Source organism: Sitophilus oryzae, unplaced genomic scaffold (assembly GCF_002938485.1).
Source record: "Sitophilus oryzae breed Bouriz unplaced genomic scaffold, Soryzae_2.0 scaffold_812_pilon_pilon, whole genome shotgun sequence".
Classification (NCBI taxonomy): domain Eukaryota; kingdom Metazoa; phylum Arthropoda; class Insecta; order Coleoptera; family Curculionidae; genus Sitophilus; species Sitophilus oryzae.
In genome coordinates, this window is record NW_022147431.1 from 600,678 (window position 1) to 627,072 (window position 26,395).

A 26,395-nucleotide genomic window follows, 5' to 3' on the forward strand; every position below is an offset into this window, starting at 1 on the left:
TTCTTTGTTGATATTTCTATTTTAATAGTGATGGTATATTACAAGTTATAATTGTTATTTCTAGGAAAACCTGCTGCCTTAGAAGATGAACATTTTTTTTGGACTTGAAAAACTTTTTTTGACCTTAGAAGATGAAAATTTGGACTTAAAAATAATATTTATGATCTTTTTTTAAAGAAATAAAGTAATTTTCATAAACGAGGCAAGAACTCTTAATTTGTGTAAATTCCTTTAAATTTAAATAGTCTCTTTTTAAAATATACGGACACTTTACTTCAACACTGCCCCCTAAACAACATTCACAATAAACAATCATGTCCGGGGAAGCAGCAAATTGAGGCCATTGTTGACTGATAATAACTCCCACTTTTTTAGCTTGAAAAGAAGTATGTTTTTCAGCATACATGTGGTTTATGTAATCCTTACATGCTCTATTTTCTTAAGCTACACCCCATTTAGTCGCTTCTGTACTAAATAACATTTTTGTAGGGTAACCAATTATTTTTACAGCAGATAAAGAAGGCCTAGCCAAATTTGTCCTACAGGCCATTTTAAAATTTGATGCTGTAATTCTGCCGGCCCTCTGAATAAACCAGTTCTCACTATCTGCCTGTTCCCTTGTGTTCTGTTCAACAAGTGATATGTCGTGTTGGCTTATACTTATATTAATTCTCTTAACTTCTACCATCAATTCTGCATAATTTTTGGTTACATGGTCTTTATTATACAGATCCATTGTGGATGGTAATGTTTTCTTCAGCGTTTTTGCAATTTCAGAGGCGAAAGGTTCTGTAAGTCTCATTAACGGACAGGATAATGACAGATCGGCCATTTTTCTGAACATCGCATTACGTTCAGCTGTAGATATTGGTGGTATATCTTTATTTGCTGTGTGAACCTGTAAAGCTGGTCCCTTTCCCCAGTCCATATCATGTACAGGTACAATAGGAACTTTTATAGTCAACGAAGGGACAGGCCATGCCAAGAGTACATCTGTACAAGACATGGCGTCTTTACGACTGTTCGCATATTCAGCAGTAAATAATAAGGCACCAATGTGGCTACATACCTCACCATTTCCTGCCATGCCTGTGCAATGTGCCGTCAACACACTGCCATCTTTCGCAATAATGCACCAAGCTTCCAAAGGATTTGCAGTGGTTCTTTGAGAGTGTTTTGCCTAGAAAACAATAAAGATGTTCTGTAAGAATATTATAATACCTCAATAACAAAATTTTAAGGCATACATTTACCATTAGAAATTATACAAAAATCAAAAAAATATATATTTTAATTACCTTGCCCAGTAAAACATAATAATTGTTAACTATCTTCGTCCCAATATTTATGATAAATCCACTTTGAAAATATTTAAAGGCTTGTAAACTTTTGTAAGCACGCATCTCATCTTGGCTATAAAAACTGTGTGTCATTACTAAATAAGCAATGATGTCCATGTTTGTAATGGGAGGGATGCCATTTAAGGAATAGTCTAACTCACTATACTGAATTGTGTATGGATCCAGATTGCTGATTAATCCCAATTTGTCAACATACCTAAAATAAGATGAAAAATATGTTTATTGTGTGCGCTTACATACAAAAATATTGAATTTTGCACTTTATATACTGAGTTTTATACTAGAAAATATCTATACCATTATTACACTTACCTCCTACCAACATCTTCATTTTCTCGTAATAAAGCTTTTAAATATTCGCTTTCCATTTTAAATAAATTATTCACTCGATTGGCTACAACACGAAACAAAGCTGGAACGAACTGAATCCATCTGAATCGTACAACGCACAAATAGAAAATAAACTGAATCGACCAGGTTAGAATGAACAGCCGATCGCGTTCATTGGATGACCTTGCCCCCAGCTGCCATTTTAATATCACGTGGTTTGGAATGCCTAATATACAGTCCTTGGGTTAGACCTACCTCTAAAATTAAGAAATTTGCGCTTATCATGTTTTTCCTTGGTCTCTTCAATTAAAATAGAAAACGCAGCCCAAACCAAGTTTATTTTGGTCCACAGTCACAATACCTTTGAGAGAAAATTAAATATAGTACTTTCTATTTAAATATTGCCAGTACCGGTATTTAATTCACTATCGGAATTACTTCGCGGTCTTACATTACATAATATGTAATATAATACCGCAAATATCTGCAAAAGTGCTAAATGTTTAGGGACACTTTAAATAAAAAAAAATCTAAAAGAAAAATAATATACAGGGCTATCATAATATCTGTACTGAACAGCTGCTCACTACTGCGCATCACAAATTCGCCCTGTATTTCAGAAACTGAAGGTCTGATTTCATAGTGACGTCTGGCGTCGACGGCCCGCCACGTACTGGTTTGTTTCCGTACAAACAGTGGAGTGCCTAGAGACTTTTACCTCGGAATTCAATTACTGTCAATGTATTAATGTGAAACCTTCCGTATTGTGTTTTATAGATAAAATACTAAAATGTTTACCCATTTTTTTCGTTGCTTTTAATTTTTTATTTTAGTAATTTTAGTAAATTCTTAATTATTTCATTCTTAATATTTTTATTTTTTTAATTATTTTTCTAAGTAAATTTATTGAAATAAATAAATCTGATGCATAAGCTATACTTATTCTGCTTATATTCTAATCATTGAAATTTTGATTGAAATCGAATTATACAGGATGGCGCGTCATATACGACGCGGTTTTTGTAAGAACAAAAGTTTGTATTGAAGTAAAATTTTGTGAGGTTATGTAAGTCAATTTAAAGCATTTTCTAAAATTATGTAGAGTTCTACAGGGTGTCCCCAAAAAAAGTTACACATCAAAGTTATGTTTTTTGTAATGGAACATCCTATATATTAATTGATTTTTGGATTCTAGTAAAAAAATAAAGGTTTGTTTCATTAGAAAAGTATATGACTAAAATGTATACTTTTTGAAATACACCGATACGAAAAATGGGCACCTTAAAACTTTGATGTATTTTAAAGGTTAATAGATTTTATTTTAATGGGTCGATTTTGATGATTTTTTAAGCAGTGTGTTGCCAAATTATTTATTTTTTTAGTACCTTTTTCTAAATTAAAAATGAAACTCCCCATCTGTTAAATATAGGAGGGAAAACAAAATGTTGATATTTTGGTGAAAGTTTGAAACGCCCTGTGAAATATGTTAAAACAGCAAAAAATTCAAAAATCATTTTATCATCTAGATATATCCTTTCTCAATGGTTTGTTTTTCGGTTCATATCATTAGCTTTATTTTCGTTGAAAATATTCGATTTTAAAGAAGGCACTAACATTTTTTCATAATTTTTACATTAAGACCATGCCTTTGCTTTTGGGCCTAGTCAACACATCTAGTAAGTTCTGGTCCCGAAGCAGGTCTTCTTGACATAAGATTTGATTCATTTAATCTTCTTCTTGTAGTCCGTTAGTTAATATGTACGGTCTTTAAGTGCAATTTATTATCAATTTAAAAAGCTGACAAACGGCGGTTTCTTAGCGATAAACTTACAATAAGTCGATCGTCTCCATTAGAAGTTCTCATACGAAGGTTTCTGGACATTTAGATTGACGTCCTCATGGACGTGGTCATAATTCAAAGACCTTTTAGAATACTCTCTGGTATTAAGGTATTTTTGGAACCAGAATTTTATAGCAAATTCACTGAACTCGAATAAATAAATGAGATATATTTGACTCACTCATATCTATAAAAATATTTTTGAAATATGAACCACCATTAAACATATATTTTGTAAAAGGTTTGGAGTGAAAATCTCAAATAGGAATCCTGATAGAGAGCTTTTCGGGAATATGGAGCCATCTCTTATTGTATGTATGCATTTGTATGTGTGTGCTTATTTAAATACTAAAGTGAAGACAACGAATTTAAATGGGTAAATTTAGTAATATATCTTATTAACAATACAATGCAACAAGTTTTATAAAAATTCGTTCACAGTAAATGAATTCCGCGGTTTGTATCCCATAAGGGCTTAAAGCACTCCACTAAAAGCGATACATTACTTTTCATTGATATACAGATTTATGGGGAAATTAAAATAAGTTTGGTTGCACATCATAACACGACCACCAGCAAACTCCATAAGACGACGCATGGTGACATTGATGACGTGCAACGAAAGTTGTTTTAATTTCCCTTTTTTCGAGAAACGAACCAGTGTGCGGCGAGACGTGGAGGCCAGAAGGCGTCGCTAGGAAATCGCACCTTAAGGAGGCTAGGACAAATATATGTGTAGCATATTTAGTTTCATAAAAAAGTAGCAAAGTAATGTGAAAATCGCATCATTGTATTTCTACTCATAAACGAGAAATTCCATAAAACAAACGAAAATGGGATACAGATGTGATGTGCAGTATTGAACCGCAGTAGTCTACCGGCCGGCAGCCAGACGGTCCGCACTTTGGCCAGGACAACACAGCAAAAGATATAGGTATTAAAGAACCAGCTTTCTCAAAATTCTCGTTTTCCGGACGTTGCTAGCTCCTGTACTATTATATTTTTATTAAGGCTAGATTAAATTTGTCAAAAAAGTGTCATAACGTCCGTTATCGTACGATCTTTCTCATTGACGGGCTGGAGAATCAGAACGCCGTCGGACCATCGTATCAACGAATAACGGGCGCATGAAAATCAAGCTTTAGTGGGCAACGACAACCATAACTTCTTATTTTTTTTCATACATCTCTTTGAAGTAGATTATATTTTATTTTAAAAAATAGTGAGTGAAAAAATTTCCCGGAGATAAATAAACAATTATTTTAAACATATTGGCGGGCACTTTTTGATTGACACTTGTTAAAAGTTTAGTTATTTTTGTATCTAGTGCGCGAAGTGCTACTTTGGCGATCGATACTTGAATTTTTCGAGATCACCAAAGTAGTTCGCGCACGAGTTGCAAACAACATTTTTTCAGTGTTAAGTTTGATATTTGTTGTTTGTTTATTCTTGAATATTTCGAAATAAATAATTAGTTATAATTTAGTTCTTCATTTTCCAAAAATCAAAATTCCAAAATCCCATATAATTTACATGCAGTGTGGAAATAGGGATTTCGCGCATTACTTCGCGCACGGTGTCATGGTAACGTAGGAAAATGAAAAAAAGTGTCACTTCTCACATTGCTATCAATTCGCAAACCTTGTCATTTTTTGACGTTTGTAGATAAATATATTTTTTGATTACCTAAGTACTTGATGAACGAACTAATCTTCATAGACTAATGTCAGGTACTAGAGATAAATTGGACACTGATATAAAACAAATAAGTCCGCCATTTAGAGCCACCTGGTGATCCGGAAGAAACTAATGGAGAGTTTTGGCATAACATAATTTTAGCGTTCCGTTATTTATTAACGCTAACTAAAACGGTAACGTTATTCAAGCGCAAAATTATTCCTTGTAAAATATAAAATAATAAATACAGACTTGTTTACTATATTTTATGTTTTATTAGATCATTAGAAGTGTAACATATTTAAAACTAAAAATAAAATTATGAATACATACATTTTAAACACCAACAATAGAGTACATAGCGCCTATGTTTTTGATTTAACAAATAAATTATAATATAATAAAAATATAGACTACTAATTGTTAAAGTACTATATTACCAACTATGTACTTACTTATTTATGATTAAACATGTTTTTTTATTTCGTTCATAAATATATTATTCATCTAAGATGTCTAAAAGGTCTTTACTAAAAAAAAGTTTAGTATCTCACACGATGTAAATATCAAAATGCACAAACTAATAAGAACACAAACTATAAACACACATCACCGAACTTTCCGGCAAATCAGGAATATCTGAATTAATAATTATTTAAAAATGATTTAAAAATAACTTGACGGATCACCAGCATTTTGACAACTAGACCAAAACTAGACCATAGATGGTAGTAAATATAGAGGCTGTCATGTCATCTTCATATATAAATTGAATCCTGCACTATTTGTTTTTGAGAGTTGCTAGTTAGTAAAATGTTGAAGTAAAATGTCGCGGAAACGTTTAATATCGAAGATAAATCAGTCTACAACTATGTATACCTATTTTCTTTCATTACCATAGTGGATTAAAAACTAATACGCAGTGGAAATTTTCCGATTTTATTCATCGCTATATTGTTTAAAGTAATATAAATTAGATTTTTTTAAATAAAATGTTGTATTAATAAAAAAATACAATAGAATAATTACATTCATATAGCGTGTGCTGCATCGGAACACGGGACATAGGAAATCCTATGTAAATTTTGAAAAGGTAAAATATTATCTACCTTAAAGAGGCGTTAAATTTGTACTTTCGTCTCGAATTTCGTTTTATTTGGAATAGAATTATTTGAAATTTCAAATTACTGAAAATTTATAATACGGCTACAATTATTAAAATACCAGCAAAAATATTATTTGTCATTGTCAAATTCGATGTCACATTTCTTTATTTACAAGAATTTTTGTGGTTTGGAAAGGTTATTTTTTATTTAATAGTTTGGTTGGTTATTTTTTCTGAATTGGAATGATCATCTACGAAAGAATCCGTTAAACTGAGAATACTGAGAATAATATTCGCGGAGTATAGCTTGATTTTCAAGTATCCGTTATACGTTGATACGATGCACAGTGGCTCTTGCATATGTTAAAGAGCGGCCATAAGTGATTTTGGAAAAATTAAACTATATGACACACTGTTAAACTTTTTGAACAATAGTAGCATTGGTTTAAAAAAAACAACAATTTTTTTGAATAAAATTTGTAACCATGTTTTTTTTTCTCTTAAACCCATCACAGTTAATTGTCTTTTTCGCTTAGTGATAGCAAATAAGAATCTAAATATTCCTGGAGGCTTTAAAAAAACCGAGATGATTATTATTTTTTATATTTTAAAGAAAAGATTTCCTCTACTTTTGGATTATTACTAAGAAAGTTCTGAAATTATTATTATGTATTAATTTTTCATGCTTTTTTAAACGTCGTTTTTATCCATATTTTTATAGTTTTCAAAATACCAAAAAAATACTATCGACGTTTCCTCTTATCGCAAATAATATTGTTTGAGGAATGTATTTCTTTATAAACAAAAAATGGTCTGCCGAATTCTGCCTATTCATGCGATATATTTATTTGAAGCAGTCCGTGTTTCTCAATAGACCGCAACACAATTTTAAGTTACGTTTTTTCAGAAAAGACAATAGTCGAAAATGTTCACGGTATGCCACAAATCAAGATGTTTTTAATTGTCTCCTGATATCCTCTGACACTTATTTGGCTGCATTTCGGCATATGTGGAAGAAAAGTGAATGTTTAGAGCTGAATGATGAAGCCAAAGAACTCCTTTTATAGAACATATTGTTGGTTGAGAATATATTTTCTTACATAAATATTATTTTCTACTTTTACGTTCAGAGTTGTAAGGGTGGCTTAGTTTTTTTGTTTTGTGAAATATATATTTTTTTTAATTTTATACTTCATGTTTATTTTAGTATTGTTTAAAGTTTCTTTTAAGTATGTCTTATCTTTTATTATCTATTTGTGTATTTTTAGGTATGTATATCTTCGTCTGTACGCATATAATATATTTTTTGGATCCCATTGTTAAATTAGTATCTTGTTATTTTATTTTTTCACGGGGGAACTTGATTTTTTTTATTAAAAAAGGTCTAAACAAACAGCTAGTGATACAAGAAGTGATTTTTAAAGAATTTATAAACTTAACTCTTTCACCTTTCACTTGTTCACCCAATCCAAACATTTCCCGAAACCCATCCCCCACGTTTACCCTTTAAAGGAGGGGGCGTGGGGCTGTTAATGTAAGAAAAACATTTTTTGGAGTTCACCAGAAATCATTAGTAAGCGATAACGGTAAATCTACAGGTGTGTACTTATTTATCGATATAATTAAGTGACACGCTTTAGAAAAAAATAATTTTTGCAGCCATAATTAGACCGGCGTTTTGGTAAAATTCAATTAAAATTATAAAAAAATTTATAGATATTTTTCTTTTCGCCATAAATAAAGCAGCTGGGCCACAAATTACTTATTAAAGTATTTTTTTCTATTTATGACCGCTATATCCCTATACCTCGATCCCCTGTGCGATGGTTCGACGGTGCTCTGATTGGTCATAGCGTTTTCGCGCCACTTTTCATCCGTAAATATTTTACTTCAGCCCGTCATACGATAACGGACGTTTTGACACTTTTTTGACAAATTTAATCTAACCTTAATAAAAATATAATAGTACAGGAGCTAGCAACGTCCGGAAAACGAAAATTTTGAGAGAGCTGGTTCTTTAATACCTATATCTTTTGCTGTGCTGTCCTGGCCAAAGTGCGGAGTAAAATAGCAAAATCGTTATGAAAACGAAAATATAAAATAACTCCAACGTATATCCGATAAACGGAGGCATGAAAATGCAATAAGTTTAAAAACTGCGTTATTTTCTAACCAACCAAAGTCTTTAAATTCTACCAGTAAAATTAATATCGTATCAATGTATCGTCGGACAACGGATGCATGAAAATCAAGCTTATGACTTGATTGCTGTTCATTACTCGACCGCTCGCAGGCCTCGCTCATACCTAAGCTCATACCACATACATCTATAAATAATTATTTAACAAATAAAATAAATATTTGTAACTAAAGGAACTTTATTAAATTAAACCAATTAATAAAATGTTTACATAATCCGCCATTCACAGCCAAACAAGACCCCAAATGATTGTAAAAAATGAATTCACGCCTCACAATTCAAAGCTTAGAGGAATAGTAGTTAAGAGGAATATTTAGCATTCCACAGAGATGTCGTTTTCAATTCATCTAAATTTCTGTATTTAATATGATGACTATGATGACTATTCCAAATGAAACGAAATTCTAGAAAAAAGTATAACTTTAACGCCTCTTCAAAAAAGTCTAATACAACTTTTGCACAAAATTATCTGGGAGGATAATATCTGACTTCTTCCAGGTTTACATCGGATTTCCTATGTCCCGTGTTCCGATGCACCACACGGTATACTCAATACATTTACTTTACATTGGAGTCATATTATTAATATTTCTATTTCATTGTGCATTTGGAATTTGGAATTTGGACCTTATCAAAAAAATAGTTCGAATACAAACTAAAGCCGGTCCCAGACACAACGTGCATTTGGCGAATATTCGGTACTCGAACTTATTCGCATAGCGTGTAGGAGTTTACCGTCGACGAAGATTCGTACTTCGTCATTTTCCCGGCGGTTGTCGGTAAACTGGCACAAATCAAACGAGCTCGTAGTGCGGCGTAGTCAACTTCGGAGTTACTCCCAGACGCTACGGCTATTTGTTTACGTGTTTTTTGTTTTAGCGGCGCGCTCCCCTCAGTTCACTTGTGTATTGCATTGGTGGCGGGTTGATTTCCATTTTCTTTATTACTCCAAAATGGAATGGACAAACGAGTTAACTTTGGAGTTTTTGACCTAAATATACTATTAAAATAATGTTTTTGACCTATGCATGCGAAATCAGGACACTTAAGACCGTAATTATAGGGAAACAGTAGGTCGCACAACGATGGATAAAACGAAATATAGACTGTAAAAGGATAAAGAGGATATGCCAAAAAAAGAGGTAATAGATATAGGTACCGTATGATCGAATATAAACGGCGGCGGCGTCAGCGATGGCTATGAAATGACGACAGATGACATTTCCCATTTTCATAATTTTACATATAAAATGACAGCGATCTTCATTTCATAGCCATCGCTGACGCCGTTTCTATTCGATCATACGGTATATGTCATCCACAGAAAAAGAAACACTGCTGAAAATTACACAACTAACAGCGACAATAGCTATCTGCTCTTCTTCACTGTCCATTTTGAACTGCAACAGCAATGAAAATCAAGACGTCGCGCGGTGGCGTTGCTCTACTACGGGAAATATTTGTCATTGGACGCATTTTTACAAATAACGTAGCGTGTTGGAAGGTGGCCGAAGCCGCAGTACATAATTCGAATGTTCGCACATTCGCCAAATGCACGTAGTGTCTGGGACCGGCTTAACACAATAGTAATTTTTTATGTTTATATAAAAATATTAAGGAAAATATTTATATATACAGGGTGTCCCAGGCTGAGCGTGCAATAGAAGTTTCTAGAGAACTAAAAAATCTAAATTGGAGATTTTTTGTACATCATTGTTTCACAATGAGATCTATCGATTAAAAATATTTTCAATATGGCGGCACTTCCGGAAATACCGGAAGTTGACAGCAACTTTCTTATTTTAAATGGGCGCCCCTATTTTTTATTACATACTTAAATTCTCTGTAAAATTTTATGAATTTTAATATCAAACAGTCTATACCTAACATTAACCGTTAAAGTTTTTGGAGAAAAAAAACTGCTTGTCAAAAAATTGTGTATAACCTAAATGTCAAATTGAGTGATTAGCACAGCCACTGCGCCATAAAGAGAAAACATGTGGCTATCTATTACATAAATTAAATTGTTCGAATATCATATAATAATGGCCGCAGCTGTCATAGAACTTAGCGATTAGAAAATTATCATAAATCATTCTTTTCAAATGGAAACCCACTTATTTTATTTCACTAGTGAAAAGACTTTTCAATTCGTTACTTTTTGACTATACATGTTCCTATACCTAAAATAAATCGTTTTTAAGTTATTTAAGATTTAGTTTTAAAGCGTATATTTTTCTTGATTTTAACCAGTAGCCTATGACTTTAAACGTCAAGTGATGTAAAACAATAGATCTGGCCATGCCATATTGTGACGCTTTGTTCAAAAAGCAGCATCATTTCCAAGCAGGGTTGGAAAAAATCATGATTTTTTAAAAAAAATTTAAAAAAAATAAGTTTTTTTTTATTTAAATCGGACTTTTTGATTTAAATCAGATTTTTTTGATTTTAATTCAAAACAAAATTTAAATCAGATTTCCAAATGACTAAGACTTATTTCCAATTAAAGTCCTATCCTAAATGGCTAACTCTGAGCGATACCGATAACATTGATAATTCTACGGCGCGTATCATTTTTCCACATCCGTCACCAATATATTCCTCAAAAAAAGTCGCTCGCTTCAGATCAAAAGGATTTTTTTTCAAATGTCCCAAAGTATTAATTTTTGTCATTTTAACGGCTAGGCATAAAAGTAAAGCACTGTTACGCCTAAGCACAAAAGTACAAAAATAATATATTATTAATCTGATATTAGGTGTCAAATCCAACGAGTAGCATTGTTTCTCGATTGCTGTTTGTATTATTTGCAATGTTTGAAATTGATTAAAAAATTATTTGTAATGTTTTAAAAAAATACTATTTTATCCGGAGTAAAAGTGTACTTTTTGTGCCTCCTTGAAACGTCGGAATAGTTTTAGGATGGTCCTTCAAATGTACAGCATCGTCAAAAAAAGTATAATTTCTACTCTTAATAAAACATTACACTACTGTTCGGAAATAGTCTTAAGTCGAGAATGAAATTATGTCGGTAGGAATTTGGAAATTTTTGATACCAACGTTTCAAAAAAAATATATATAAAATAACATTTTCTGACAACGATTATAGATTTTCGGGAATGAAGATATAGTCTCTACATCAGAAGAACCTAGTTCTGCACTAGTCTGCGAATGATACGTATTCGAACAGCGAATTTTTGTCGCTTATACATAAATTTTAAAATAAATCCCTGCGTTTAGCGGTCTAATGGATTCACACGTTATTACTTCAAAAATCGGTCGAACATTTAAATTGATGAATAGATATTTTTATATAGTTTTATAACATTTACAATTATTTTTCGATTTATTATCTGTTATATCTGTTATAGAAATATTTTTTATAGTTTTTTAGGACAAATTTTTATAACTTTTACAGTTATTTTTTGATTTATTATAAAGTATCAATAAAATTAATTTTTTGATTTAAATCACATGATTAAAATTAAAAAAATCACTTGATTTAAATTACGATTTAAATCATGATTTAAATCATGCTAACCCTGTTTCCAAGCCAACTTTGCGCTGTTTTTTTTTCGATCATACGGAATATTGTTAATAATATCAACTTTAGATATCACTAAAGAGCAAGAATACGAGACATACATATTTGTATAAATACACCTTTTAAACTCTTAAGCAGGCAGTATTTATAATATAGGAAATTTAAATAATTCGTATTCTGACAGATGGAAATAAATTGTCTGACCGTTTGACACTTAACGTCAAAGGAAGCTAGATATAAAATCAAGAAAAATATACGTTTTCAAATTAAATCTTAAATAACTTAAAAACTATTTAGTTTAGGTACAGGAACATGTATAGTTAAAAAGTAACGAATTGAAAAACCTTTTCATTAGTAAAATAAAAAAAGTGGGTTTCCATTTGAAAAAAATGATTTATGATAATTTTTTAATTGTTCAATTCTATGACAGCTACCGCCATTATTATATGACATTTGAAGAATTTCATTTTTGAAATAGATAGCCACATGTCTTCTCTTTATGTCACAGTGGCTGTGGTAATCACTAAATTTGACTTTTGGGGTTTACAAATTTTTTTGACAGGTAGTTTTTTTCGTCCAAACATTTTAAACATTTTTTTTCTTCTCAAAAACGGTTAATGTTAGGTATAGAGTGTTTAACAGCAATTTTCTAATCGCTAAGTTCTATGACAGCTGCGGCCATTATTATATGATATTCGAACAATTTAATTTATGTAATAGATAGCCACATGTTTTCTCTTTATGGCGCAGTGGCTGTGCTAATCACTCAATTTGACATTTAGGTTATACACAATTTTTTGACAAGCAGTTTTTTTTCTCCAAAAACTTTAACGGTTAATGTTAGGTATAGACTGTTTGATATTAAAATTCATAAAATTTTACAGATAATTTAAATATGAAATAAAAAATGGGGGTACCCATTTAAAATAAGAAAGTTGCTGTCAACTTCCGGTTTTTCCGGTAGTGCCGCCATATTGGAAATATTTTTAATTGATAGATCTAGTTCTAAAACAATGATGTGCAAAAAATCTCCGATCTAGATATTGTGGTTCTTTAGAAACTTCTAATGTACGCTCAGCCTGGGACACCCTGTATATTACCTGATATTTCAATGTCCTTATAAATATCGCTGAAGTCGGAATCAAGTTTATTTACATAAGCAGCTATAGGCTCGTACAATACCATGATGTTTTTTGAAAGTTGATGTATAGCAAAATTCACAAATTCTTCGGTTATATATATTTTCAGAAACTTAGTGAAGTAGTTTCTTTTTCTATAATATTCTAAAACTAGAAACTTGTCAGCACTCTCGACCATTTGCATAATAAATAATGTGTATATAAAAATTAAATCATCTGCTGTTGGTTGTAAAACTAAGTTTTCCGTGTAATTGATGGATAGTTTCAGATAAGGCACCTGGTCTTCTTTCGATGTAACATCGACGACGTGCTTTATAGTGCGACTTAAAGCTTGTCCGAAATAGACAGATATTAATCCATTGCATGTCTTCAAAATGCGATTGTACACCGCAGTTCCTGCTTTAGATTTCGTATTGTCCTCCTCCAGTATTTCTATTACTTTATTATGCAATTTTTTCATGTAATTTTCTCCTTCCTCTACGTATTTCTTAAATATTGCATCTAATTCTTTTATTTCGTAAGACTTTCCTCGCAAATTACTGATATTACATAGGGTCTCGGGTAACAAAGTGACACATTCGTAAAATATTCTTCGTACTAATTCGTGATGTAGCAAAAATTTACTGTTTAGCTCTGTCCTCATCGGTAGATAATAACTGTCGTAAGTTTCAGTGCGTCCTAAATATTTATACGGCTCCACAACAGATCTCCCAGGTTCGTTGCGATCTGGATAAACTTTTAAATTCACCCCTGCCTTATGTGTTACATTTTTAAAATGTTGCCTAGTTTCGTCCATAATGTTATTTATTATCTGAATATATCTTCTCTCTAATACTTTTACACGTACCTAAAAAGGATCAAAATTAAATATTTTGTTTCAATGTAGGATATAATTAAATTTCAAAATTAAGTTTATACGGTGTGTCAAAAAAACTTCGGTGTGTGATGGTTACGTTATAAAAATAAAACAAAAAGTTCCTATGAACATATGCCCTAAAATGCTTCCCGAAGTTACAGCACTCGAAAAAGTAATTAAAAATAATATATTTTGTTTATTTTTTTAACAACATGCCAAAGCGAATGATGATAGTGTAAAATTCCTTAATAGCCCTGAAAGGGTAGTTTCCATTAGGGTATAGAGTTCTACTGGTAGTATTTTTTTATCCTTATGGTGGGCGTCCAGACCTGAGGAGTCGAGTGCGAGACGAGCGCGAGACATTCTAAATTTGCGGTGTTTCTCAAAGGGTGGAGGGGTCTCGCAAGAGCCTCGCGACCGCCTCGCGAGACAATCCACGGAGCCTCGCTGCTATCCGCCCCCTGTCGGTTATTCGACGGCCGATCAAAGAAAGCTCGCGGCCTAGTCTGGACGCGTCTTTGGTAGGCTCGCTCGACTGCGAGATATTAGCTCTGATATTAGTGCATATTGAAATGAAGACTTGGACGGAAAAAGATCAGCTGAAATTCATCGATTTATATAAAGCAAAACCAATATAAAGAATCCAAAAGATAAAGAATATTAAAAAAAAACAATAAACACGATGCGTGGATAGATATTTCACAATCGATGAATAAAACCTTGGGAAGAATATAAAAGAGAATTATTAAAAAGTGTTGAAGAATTATTGAAAAAATAGAAAAGCTGTAGAGAAAGTTAAGATACACATTTTAAAATTATTATACAGTATACAGGGTGGTTCAAAATAGTGTTACGGATATAACATGGTTTTTTAAATGTAATACCCTATTTTTTATTTTATTTTTAGATTCTGCGTAAAATTTTATAACTTTTTTTTATGTATAATGCCAGGTATAATGTTATATATATACCTAAAACGGTATACCCCTAAAACTAATAGTTTTTGTAATATTTCAATTTGATTAAACAAAAAATGTTAGATTTCAATGTCGTAAAAAAATTGTCAGTCATGCTATTGTTTCTAAAATTTGTTAGGATAGTTTTATAGGGACGAAGAAAAAGATATAGGTAAAGACATTTGAGTTACATGCTACAGTGTGTTCAACATATATTTATGAATTTCGACTATTTAAAATTAAATAATCTCAAATTTTTTAAATGGAACACCGTATGTATTATCATTTTTTAATAGAATTTACAAATTTTGCATCACTGACACTTTTTACCGTACCGAAATCTAACATTTCTTTAAACAAATTGAATTATTACAAAATCTATTATTTTAGATATATTGGTAATATGATATGCAAAAATCCGTAACACTTTTTGAAGTACCCTGTATACTCTATAGTAATTTTCAAATGTGCTTTTTAACCTTTCCTATAATATTTCTATTTAACATTTTGTTCTAAGAAACGAATTTTGTAAAAGACGTCGCGTACAGGACGCGACGTCTTTTACAAAATTCGTTTCGAAACAAATGAAGGGTAAAAGGGGAAAAATCGACGATGAATAAAATACGACAAACCAAATATGTAAAAGATAGAAAAATTTATTACTTATGCGTTATTATTTGCTGCAGGTTTTTCATCGGACATGTTTACACAAACCGGTCACCTTTCACTATGATCCAACTGGCTTGTCTCGCGGCAGGCTTGCGTCAAAAAATGAATAGAAAATGTCTTGCTCTCGTCTCGCACTCGTCTTCCTCTAGCCTCGCTCTTGTCTCGCGCTCGTCTCGCACTCGACTCCTCAGGTCTGGACGCACCATTATAGATACAGTAATTTCAACAAAGGAGAGTTAAAGCTTGGACTTTTTTATGTAAAAAAGGTGCTCTTTGTTTAGTTCGAAGCGGTGAAGGCGTTTCAAGATATTTGCGTTTAAAGGTTGCGATGCATCAATTTTAGTATTAGTGAAATAATGATAAAATATGTATAAAAATTCTAAATAAATAAATTAATCTCCTGATTTCGCTTTTATATAGTATTGTCTGTTGAGCAGTTACTCTAATGGTGCCAGACTCTCCAGACCTGAGGAGCCAAGTGCGAGACGAGAGCGAGACAAGAGCGAGACAAGAGCGAGACAAGAGCGAGGCAAGAGCAAGACGAGTCGGAGACGAGAGCAAAACATTTTCTATCCATTTTTTGACGCAAGCCTGCCACGAGACAAGCGAGTTGGATCGTAGTGATAGGTGACCGGTTTGTGTAAACATGTCCGATGAAAAACCTGCAGCAAATAATAACGCATAAGTAATAAATGTTTGTAGCTTTAACATGATATTTGGTTTGTCGTATTTTATTCATCGTCGATTTTTCCCCTTTTACCCTTCATTTGTTTCGAGACACGACGTCTTTTACAAAATTCGTTTTTTAGAACAAAATATTAAATAGAAAAGTTATAGGAAAGGTTAAGAAGCACATTTGAAAATTACTGTAGAGTATACAGGATACTTCATAAAGTGTTACGGATATAGGTATGTTTTATGGGAATAATCTATTTTTTTATTTTATTATTAGATTCTACGTACAATTCGGTAAATTTTTTTGCATATCATATTACCAATATATCTAAAATAATAGATTTTGTAATAATTCAATTTGTTGAATTGCATCACTGACACTTTTTACCGTACCGAAATCTAACATTTGTTAGATTTCGGTACGGTAAAAAGTGTCAGTGATGCAAAATTTGTAAATTCTATTAAAAAATGATAATACATACGGTGTTCCATTTAAAAAATTTGAGATTATTTAATTTTAAATAGTCGAAATTCATAAATATATGTTGAACACACTGTAGCATGTAACTCAAATATCTTTACCTATATCTTTTTCTTCGTCCCTATAAAACTATCCTAACAAATTTTATTACCCCAGTTTCAGAAACAATAGCATGACTGACAATTTTTTACTACACTGAAATCTAACACTTTTTGTTTAATCAAATTGAAATATTACAAAAACTATTAGTTTTAGGGGTATACCGATAAAACATTATACCTGGCATTGTACATAAAGAATGTTATAAAATTTTACGCAGAATCTAAAAATAAAATAAAAAATACGGTATCACATTTAAAAAACCATGTTATACAGGGTGCTACAAATTCGAGGTACGAGCATTGGTATCTCGTTAACCGTAATAGATACGAACATGGTTAAATTGGGGCAAAGTTGCATGTTGGGATGTTCACCAAGATGTCATCAAAAAAGTTTTAAAAATATCAAGGATTGCTGAGTTTTTTGGAAAAAAACTGATTTTTTTGAAAATCAATTTTATTTTTTCCTGTCGTTGCTTTTTAGAAAATCAAAAAACTAATTGCACATTCTCATACCCACTTTATTAAGGCTATCTGATAGTATTTTTAGATTTTCAAATTAGTTGATAATTTTTGAGATACAGAGACGAACTTATTTTTTTTAAATACGGATCTGCATTTTTTATTTCAGATTTTGAAAGAAGTCGGTCTCCTGAGTACAATGATATGCCACACTTATTTTTTTTTGTTTTGACATTTGAACACAATTTATTTAAACTAATTTCAAGTCCGGCTCTGTTTTTTTTTAAATATTTAATCTTTTCATCGTTATTGAGCTTCTCATCAATATTGATAAGCTTTCAAACTTAAGAATGACGTGGGGTACAACATTGAATATGGCAAATCAAATGCAATAAAATGATATAAAATAATAAATATGAATATAATATAAACAATCAAATCATTTTCCCGGAAGATGGATTGGAAATGGTAGAGCAGTATAATGTCCAGCGAGGTTCCTGGACCTATCGCCAAGGGGCTACATTATATGACGTCATTTATAAAAAAGTTAAATTAATTAATCTCAACATTTACAATAAAGAGTACAAAATGCAATGCTTGCGGTATGCAATTTACAATAAAGAGTACAAGTAAATAAAAGTAAAGTACATACATGGTTAGTAAGTATAAGACAAAAGTTCAAAGAGCTATAAATAAAATTGAACGAAAAATAAATTTGTGCAATAGGGAGAGTGGTAACTCTTTCGAACATTAGAAACTAGTTTGTAGAAGTTGATTTATTTATAATAACTACGATTAATATTATGCATATTATTAGATTGCACACTGAGAGTTCCAATTCACAATAAAAAAAGTTAAAAATAATATCTTTAAAATAATATCTTTAAATTTCTGACCTGGATATTCTTTATTTGAATCTTCCAATTGGCTCGATTTTCCTTATTCAATGTTAATTAGCGCTGATAATTATTGTTGCAATGAATATAATCAGATTAAATAATTTAAGAAACCCAGGACTTATTATTTTAAATAATAATTAAATAGTTCTGTTGCTGTTAAGGTATCCAAAACAAAAAAAAAAGTATAAAGTGTGGCATATCATTGTATTCAGGAGACCGAGTTCTTTCAAAACCTGAAATAAAAAATGCAGGTCCGTATTTAAAAATATTAAGTTCGCCTCTGTATCTCACAAATTATCAGCTAATTTGAAAATCTAAAAATACTATCAGATAGCCTTAATAAAGTGGGTATGAGAATGTGCAATTAGTTCTTTGATTTTCTAAAAAGTAACGACAGGAAAAAATAAAATTGGTTTTCAAAAAAATTATTTTTTCCAAAAAACTCAGCAATCCTTGAAATTTTTAAAACTTTTTTGATGGCAACTTGGTAAACATCCCAATACGCAACTTTGCCCCAATTTAACCATGTTGGTATAACCTATTACGGTTACCGAGATACCAATGCTCGTACCTCGAATTTGTAGCACCCTGTATACGTAAGACTATTTTGAACCACCCTGTATACTCCCCAAGGTTTTATTCATCGATTGTGAAATATCTACCCACGCATCGTGTTTATTGCTTTTTTAATATCATTTATCTTTTGGATTTCATAATATTGGTTTTGCTTTATATTTATATCGTATAATTTCAGCCGTCCAAGTCTTCATTTCAATATGCACTAATATCAGAGCTAATATCTCGCAGTCGAGCGAGCCTACCAAAGACACGTCCAGACTAGGCCGCGAGCTTTCTTTGATCGGCCGTCGAAAAACCGACAGGGGACGGATAGCAACGAGGCTCCGTGGGTTGTCTCGCGAGACGGTCGCGGGGCTCTTGCGAGACCCCTCCACCCTTTGTAAAACACCGCAAATTTAGAATGTCTCGCGCTCGTCTCGCACGCGACTCCTCAGGTCTCACCATAAACAGATATTATGGTTTTAAGTCCAAAAGTTGATCTCTACTATGATCAATGAAAGCAACAATAATAGCCGATGTCTATCAGAGCAATATCAGAGTAAACGTCAATAAACAATAATAATATAACATTTCACAGTGACATTAGAAAAGTAGTAACCACTAATTTATAAGTATGTTGATGAGCATCAAAATCAATGCTAAAGTTGCGTTATAATCGTTACTGTCTTATTCAAAAGCGAGTATCTCCAATAAAAATATAACTAATGAGATGAGATAAATCAAAAAAACAAACTATCGAATAAAGATGTACCCAAATGAAATTATTTTCAAATTCCTTGTTTTTGTTAGGATATTCCACAGAGTGTTTCAAACTTTCACCAAAATATCAACATTTTGTTTTCCCTCGTATAATTGACAGAGGAACCTTTTATTTTTAGTTTAGAAAAAGATAATAAAAAGGCAAATAATTTAGCTACAAATTGCTTAAAAAATCATCAAAATCGGCCCATTAGAACATAATATATTAAACTTTAAAATATAGCAACATTTTAAGGTGCCCGTTTTACGTGCCAGTCAGTGTATAATCTAAGATTTTAACCAAATGAAAAGTTGTCTTATCCGACGTGTAGTCTATAGTACAAATCTTTTAAAAGTTCCTCAATATGGCCGACCTAGTTACGAAAATTGGTAATTTTTTTTTAATGAAAAATAAGTTGGCGTTAGCGAATTCAGAACTAAAAGAGTAAATACTTTGGTTAACAACATTTTTCAAGATTGTCAAGTTGACGTTAAAGTTAGGTTATTAGGTGGTTGTCATAAATAAAAACATAGATTATTGAAATTATTTAAATAAGAATAAAGGTATTTTACCGCAGATCGGAAGAGATTTTAATTAAAGGTATTTTATAAACTTTTTCAGTGAGAATATTAACTCTCCTGTTTCTTATATTTCAGTTAAACGGACGTAAGAACTATAGGAAGTGAATTTTTGTTTTCATGTTTTGACGATATTCGAGAGTTCCTAGAATTATCCAGATTATTGAAAAATTATTGTTGTTTAATAAGTGAAATTAATAGAAGACTTGGAGATAGGATGATGGGTTTCATGTTATAGTTGATAGATCACCCCATTTCTCTTAATTTATGTTTTTATTTCAGTACAGTTAATCACAAATTGAATTGATATGTGTGCAAAAACAGTTATATATTTTCAAAAATCTTATTAAAATAGTTCTTTTATATACTGTTAAACTGTATCAACTACAAAGTCTTTAGCAAAAAGTTATAAGGTAACAAATTTTGTAGATATAATTTATGAAAATTTATATATAAACATTAGAACACAATCCTCTGAAGAAAAAAAGAAATATCCAAAAACTCATTAAATACACTTTATTAAAAATAACAACATACAAAAATATTCATCCATGCAAACTATAATAATCAGAACATTATCCACATTATACCTTTATTAAATTTGAGTTCACACTGTACAATTTATTGCTGCCGTTCGCAGTAGTAGTTGTTTATTTTTTTTTATTGTTTATTTTTTTTAAAAACGCTACACATTATTTGGCGCCCAACGTGGGGCCTTGAGAAATTTTTACTCGTAACATTTCACTGAGTCTGACAATTTTCCTGATTAATTTTCTTAAATTAATTTTTGTAGTTTAATTTTTTTTGGCATGATACAGAGGAGGAAACAGTTGCAGTTTTTCTTGGTACGATTTAAGACTGAAGTGTTTATTCTCTTTCTTATTTTTGATATTTCTATTTATTATTATTTGGGTCTATGGAATTTGGACAATTTCATATAACGGAGATGTGTCAGCTGTGTGTTTTGATATTTTTGATATTTTGATATATTTTTGAACCTGGTATACAGGGTGGTCAAGATTTAATGCTTGGACCTGAATTTTTTTTGGGTTAAAATTTTTAATAGTTTAAATTTTTTTTCTTGGTAGATACACTTGAAAGTTTATCTATTGTTGGGACTTCCTTATACAGGGTGGTCAATACCTTTTTGTGACTTTGAAATTTTTTTAATTTCAAGGTGTTTGACATTTGATAAAGCTTGAAACTTTATATATACAGACATTTTGGTTTGTATTTTCCCTATACAGGGAGGACAAGCATTAAATTTTCGACTTTGATTTTTCTAGGTGTTTGAAATTTCGTATAACTTTTGACTGTTATACTTAGTTGAGATTATTTTGATAATTTTACTATACTGGGTGGTCACAACTTGACCATTTTGATTATGTTTTACAGTTCTGTCTTTTGGTGATTATCTCTGGTTTTTGTTGTTGTTGGTTCCTGTCACTGCGTTGGAGAGAAGGGTTGAGCTAGGGTGAATTTTGTTGAGGTGTTTAGGTTCGGGTAACCTTCTTCAGCCTCTGTTGCTCTAGTCTGTAATTCCTTGTCTGACGTTGTTAGTATGATACATTCCGTTTGAGAGAAGGTTTGAGCTGGAACAGTATATTTGTCTGGTTGTTTTGGTCTTGTAGTACCGACCGTCATCAACCTTTAACTGCTCTAGTTCCATATAATTCTTTGTCTGGCGTTGTTAGTATTGTTCATTCCGTTTGAGAGAGGGTTGGTACTGGCACAGTAAATTTGTTTGGTTGTTTTAGTTTTATGGTTCCGACCGTCGTATACCTCTCGCTGCTCTAGTAGTGTATTGTTCCTTCTCTGGCGTAGTTAATCTGACATGAACTACAATGTTGGTTTCAGAAACTATCACCAAGATTATAAACCGAGACGTATCGATATCGTGAATGGATCGACGTTCTCTTTAATTATTTTTGAGTCGTGTTGTTTAGAATATTGCGTATTTTGGAGTCTGCACTTGTCTAGCCTGAGTTATCGATAATTTACACCTATATCGTTATAAAACACCTAAGTATAGCAGTATTTATTAATCTGGCGTACCATAATAGCAGATGTACCTCCGTATTATTTTATTTTAGCAGAACAATGGCTCGAGTATCTCTGTACTTTACGGCGTATCCAGTGACCAGCGACTTTAGTAATTTTAGACCTTTAGTTTTTTTTGTGATCTGCGTCATATATTCCTTACTGGTAATTTTCGTTTTTTTGGTTTGCCGCTTCTTTTTTGAGAACCTGATCAGTTTTCAAATGGGTTTCGTCTATTCTGAAATTTACGATGTAGTTTTCTTCTTTTGATTTTTTTACCATCTCCAGATTTGTGAAAAAGAAAGTGTACCTTACAGGTCCATTTCTTTTCTTTTCGGAGGAGGGCAGTGTAACGTTTTTAGTTCGTTATATGTCTTTTTTATATATAGTATATGATGTCTGGCCTATCATCACCGGATTCCCTCTCGTTCAGGCCGGATAGTTATTTGGCACGCTTGGCGTAATTTTTACGTTCCCTAGTCGCCAACCCTGCTATCGTTTCACTGTTCTGTGGAGGCGCGCGCTGTCAAGATCCTTGTCATATGTCAAGGCGCCTCTCTGCGTTTTAACCTCACTTTGTTTTTGGCCACGGTTGCAAATCCTGCTTTTAGAAATGGCAATTTAAATCTTGCTGCAAAATCTGAATCAGCTGCCATTTCGAAGACACAGGTAAAAATCAGATATTATCTTTATTAGATTCGTTATTATTACTGCATATTTTTAGGGTAGAGTTTTGGATGTCCCAACCTAACTTGTATTTGTATTTTGCTGGCACGTTGGCGTCCCTTTTCTTTTGTCCTCCAGAATGTCACATGGAAGAAAGGACGTGTTCTTTATTATTTAGTGAGCCCTCGGAAGTAATTCGAGGTAGGTTCATTTTGTTTATTAGACCTTGTTTGATTTTAAACAAGAATTTAGTATTTTTAGGGTCCAAGGTACGGGTAGTGTCCCCATATTGCCACAGTATGGATACAGCGTAAGCCCCATGCTGCTTCGCTCCCATTTCTAAGCCTAGTCAGTAGCTACGGCTGTGTCAATTCATGGTGTCCTCATTCTGGCCCCTTTTGTTGTATTGGATGGCCGAGTACAGAGATGCGAGACCACCTCACGCTGTTAGTGTTTGAAGCAAGATTACATAAAGAACAGCTAAGTGTAGATTTAGGTTCTGGTTTTCAGTCGATTTTCAGTCTTAACGTACATTTTAATTGATATCGTACAGACTATATTTAGTGGTTAGATTATTAAGAACATTTATGTCAATTTAGTAGTTACAATATGATTTAGATCATAAGTTTCATTACATTACGCCTTGTAATAGTATTTAACCACTATAATAATTATTAAAATTGTACAATGCTATTTACCATCAGAATTCATCATGAATAAATATAGCCATTAGTTTTAAGTAATATACAGCTGTGTTTTCTTTCTCTGTACATGCCTGGCACCCAATATCTTTTTTTTTTGTTTATTGTTATTAATTAGATTTCTTTCCAGTGAAATACCTTATCCACGACTGCTCTCCGATGAAAAGCTGCCGTTCGCAGTAGTAGTTGTTTAAAAAAAACGCTACAACACTCCTGTCAGGAAAGCCAGAAATGTTTAAATATCAACTAATTTTAAATTGCCAGAAACACATCAGAATATGTCACAACCACAACTAGAGGTTTGGAATCAGTACTAAATTTTATACCTAGTAAGTGATGCGTCAACTAACAAGTATAGGATAAAAAAGAATTATTGATATAGAGTGTACTTACGATCTCCTTCTGCTTATTTATGAAGTGACTTTCCTTTAAAATGTGAGGAATACCGGTAAAATAAAACATAATTTTTGGTTTGGTTTCTTTCAGGCTACTCCTCAGTTTTTGATCGGTGAAAAGATTATTGATAACTATATAATTAGTACTGCAGGTTAATTAAAAGAACAAAATCAAGTAGAATCTGTGAATAGAAACTCAAAAAATAATGAAAATATTTAGAAAAAGGGGCCGTAAACGTCACTGTCAGCCAAGTGTCAGAGTTCAATTAAATTTACCACATATTATCAATTTGAACGATTTGAACTACAGTCGATTCCAGTCTAGATATTTTCGTTTTTTAAGCCTCCCATACTGAAGTTTGCCATATTGGGAAGTTTTAAATGATTACAAATATAAGTCTTGGGGTACTTTGTTTTAATAGGTTTTTTTACGGTTTTTTGTTTATAACTGAAAATATTAACTTTTCGTAAAATAATCTTCCTATTTAAAATTAAAGCACACAAAATGTTCTATATTTTTTGACATTTAAGTTTTTTCTCTGAAGAACAGTTCGGACTCATAAGCCAGTTGAAAATTAACGTTTCTTTGGTTGCCTCCGCAAATAGATATAGAGAGAGATTTCAACAGTAGTTATACTAATACGGAACTGTGACTGTCGAATGACCAAGATCGTTACCAAAGATTCCGTTCACGTGTTACCTGAGCGTTCCTGTAGAGTTACCGTAGGCTGTTAAAGAGGGAGTTATTTTAAAAGTGTCGTTTACTTAGGTAGCAGGTGAGGGTGTGACGTTATAACACTTGTTTGGTAAACAACATTATTACTGTGTCATTATCACCATCATTCTAAGCTTATTTAACTATTTCCAATTATGGTGTAGTCTCCCTCGCATACTCTCTTTGTAGTCGGGCCTATTGTTGGCTATGCGGGCCCAAGGTATCCCTGTTAATTTCCTAATATGTTCTATCTCAGGTTCGATCTTCCTCTAGATCTCTTAATTCCTCGTGGGTACCATGCTGTCATTTTTGTGGTCCATCTGTTGTCCGTCCTTCTTGCCAGGTGCCCTGCCCTTTGCCATGTGAGGGACTTAACTCTGTGGATTACATCTCTATTACCTGGGTCTTCCGTCTTATCCCCGCTATTCTTTTACGGTGGTTATTCGCAGCATATTTCGCTCCATCGAGCATTGTGCGACCGGCAGATTCCTTATGATGTCCGTTAAGTCTCCAAGTTTCTCATGCATACGTCATGACTGGTAGTGCACATTGGTGGAATGTTTTCTTCTTTAGGTAAGGTAGTGGCATTCTAGATTTGAATATGATTGAGTTTCTTCCATAAGCACTCCATGCTAACTTAATTCTTCTGTTAATTTCTGGTAGTAGAAATTCCGACTTGTATATTAGTTGACTCAAATATATATATTCTACTATTTCCAGTATTGTGATATTTATTAGAATGTCTTTCTTTCCACTAGTGCGTTATACATTACTTTAGTTTTTGCTAAATTCATTTTGAGACCCACTTTATTTCTGGCTGTATTTAGTTCATTAATTTATTAAGAGTTTTTCAGAACTATTGGCAATTAGGACTGTGTCATCAGCGAATTTTAGATGGTTAATATATTTTCCATCTATTTCTAATCCTTTTCTGGTCCAGTTCAGTTGACGAAAGATTACTAGTGTTGCTGTAAACAGCTTTGGTGATATCGCGTCTCCCTGTGGTACTCCTTTGCCAGTTGGGAACTCTGGGATTGTTTTATCTATCATTACTCTTGCTTTGGCTTTTTTGTATATATTGGCGGGAGATTTTATATAACGCCTGTTACGTAATACCTTGTTACGTTAGGGCTTCTATTATTGCCTTAGGATATATCGAGTGGAAAGCCTTCTACAAAAATCTATAAAGACTATGGCTAGTGGAATCGTATTCTTTTGTATGTGAACAATAGTGCTTCTACAGCCTGCTTGTTTTCGTGGTTGTGAAGCGTCTAACGTGTTTTGTATTCTGTTGTTTATTATTTTTGTAAATATCTTGTGCGTTACTGGTATGAATTAGAATTACATTGGCGCAATTGCTTATCGTGGTATATATTTTCTCCTTGACAGCTGGTGTATATATTTGCTAGGATTTTCCCAGTTCTCCTACCAGCGTACTTAAGTATTTCAGCTCTTATTCCGTCGTTTCGCAGTGCTGCTTTTCCATTTTTCATATCTTGAAGCGCCTGTTATACTTCTCCCACCAGAACTTCTGGGGCGTCGTTTTGTGGTAAGGGCAGTCTTTCTTCTTCATGTATGTTTTCTGGTGCTTTATATAGGCCGCTGTAGAACCTTGTTACCAGGCTTATTATTTCGTTTTTGTCTCTTATTCTGATGTTGTTGTGTGTTAATGCGATTAGATGCTTCTTTCCG

The 26,395-nt window shown here is 32.4% G+C and overlaps 1 protein-coding gene across 1 annotated transcript in view; it reads right to left on the reverse strand.

Annotated features, from left to right (window-relative positions):
- LOC115889254 (dynein heavy chain 12, axonemal) overlaps positions 1 to 26,395 on the reverse strand; it is a 232,470-nt gene that overhangs the window by 203,264 nt on the left and 2,811 nt on the right. The window contains exon 2 of the mRNA XM_030909199.1: positions 13,156 to 14,041. Within this exon, the coding sequence (XP_030765059.1) occupies positions 13,156 to 14,041 (886 nt within the window). The remainder of the gene's footprint in view (positions 1 to 13,155; positions 14,042 to 26,395) is intronic.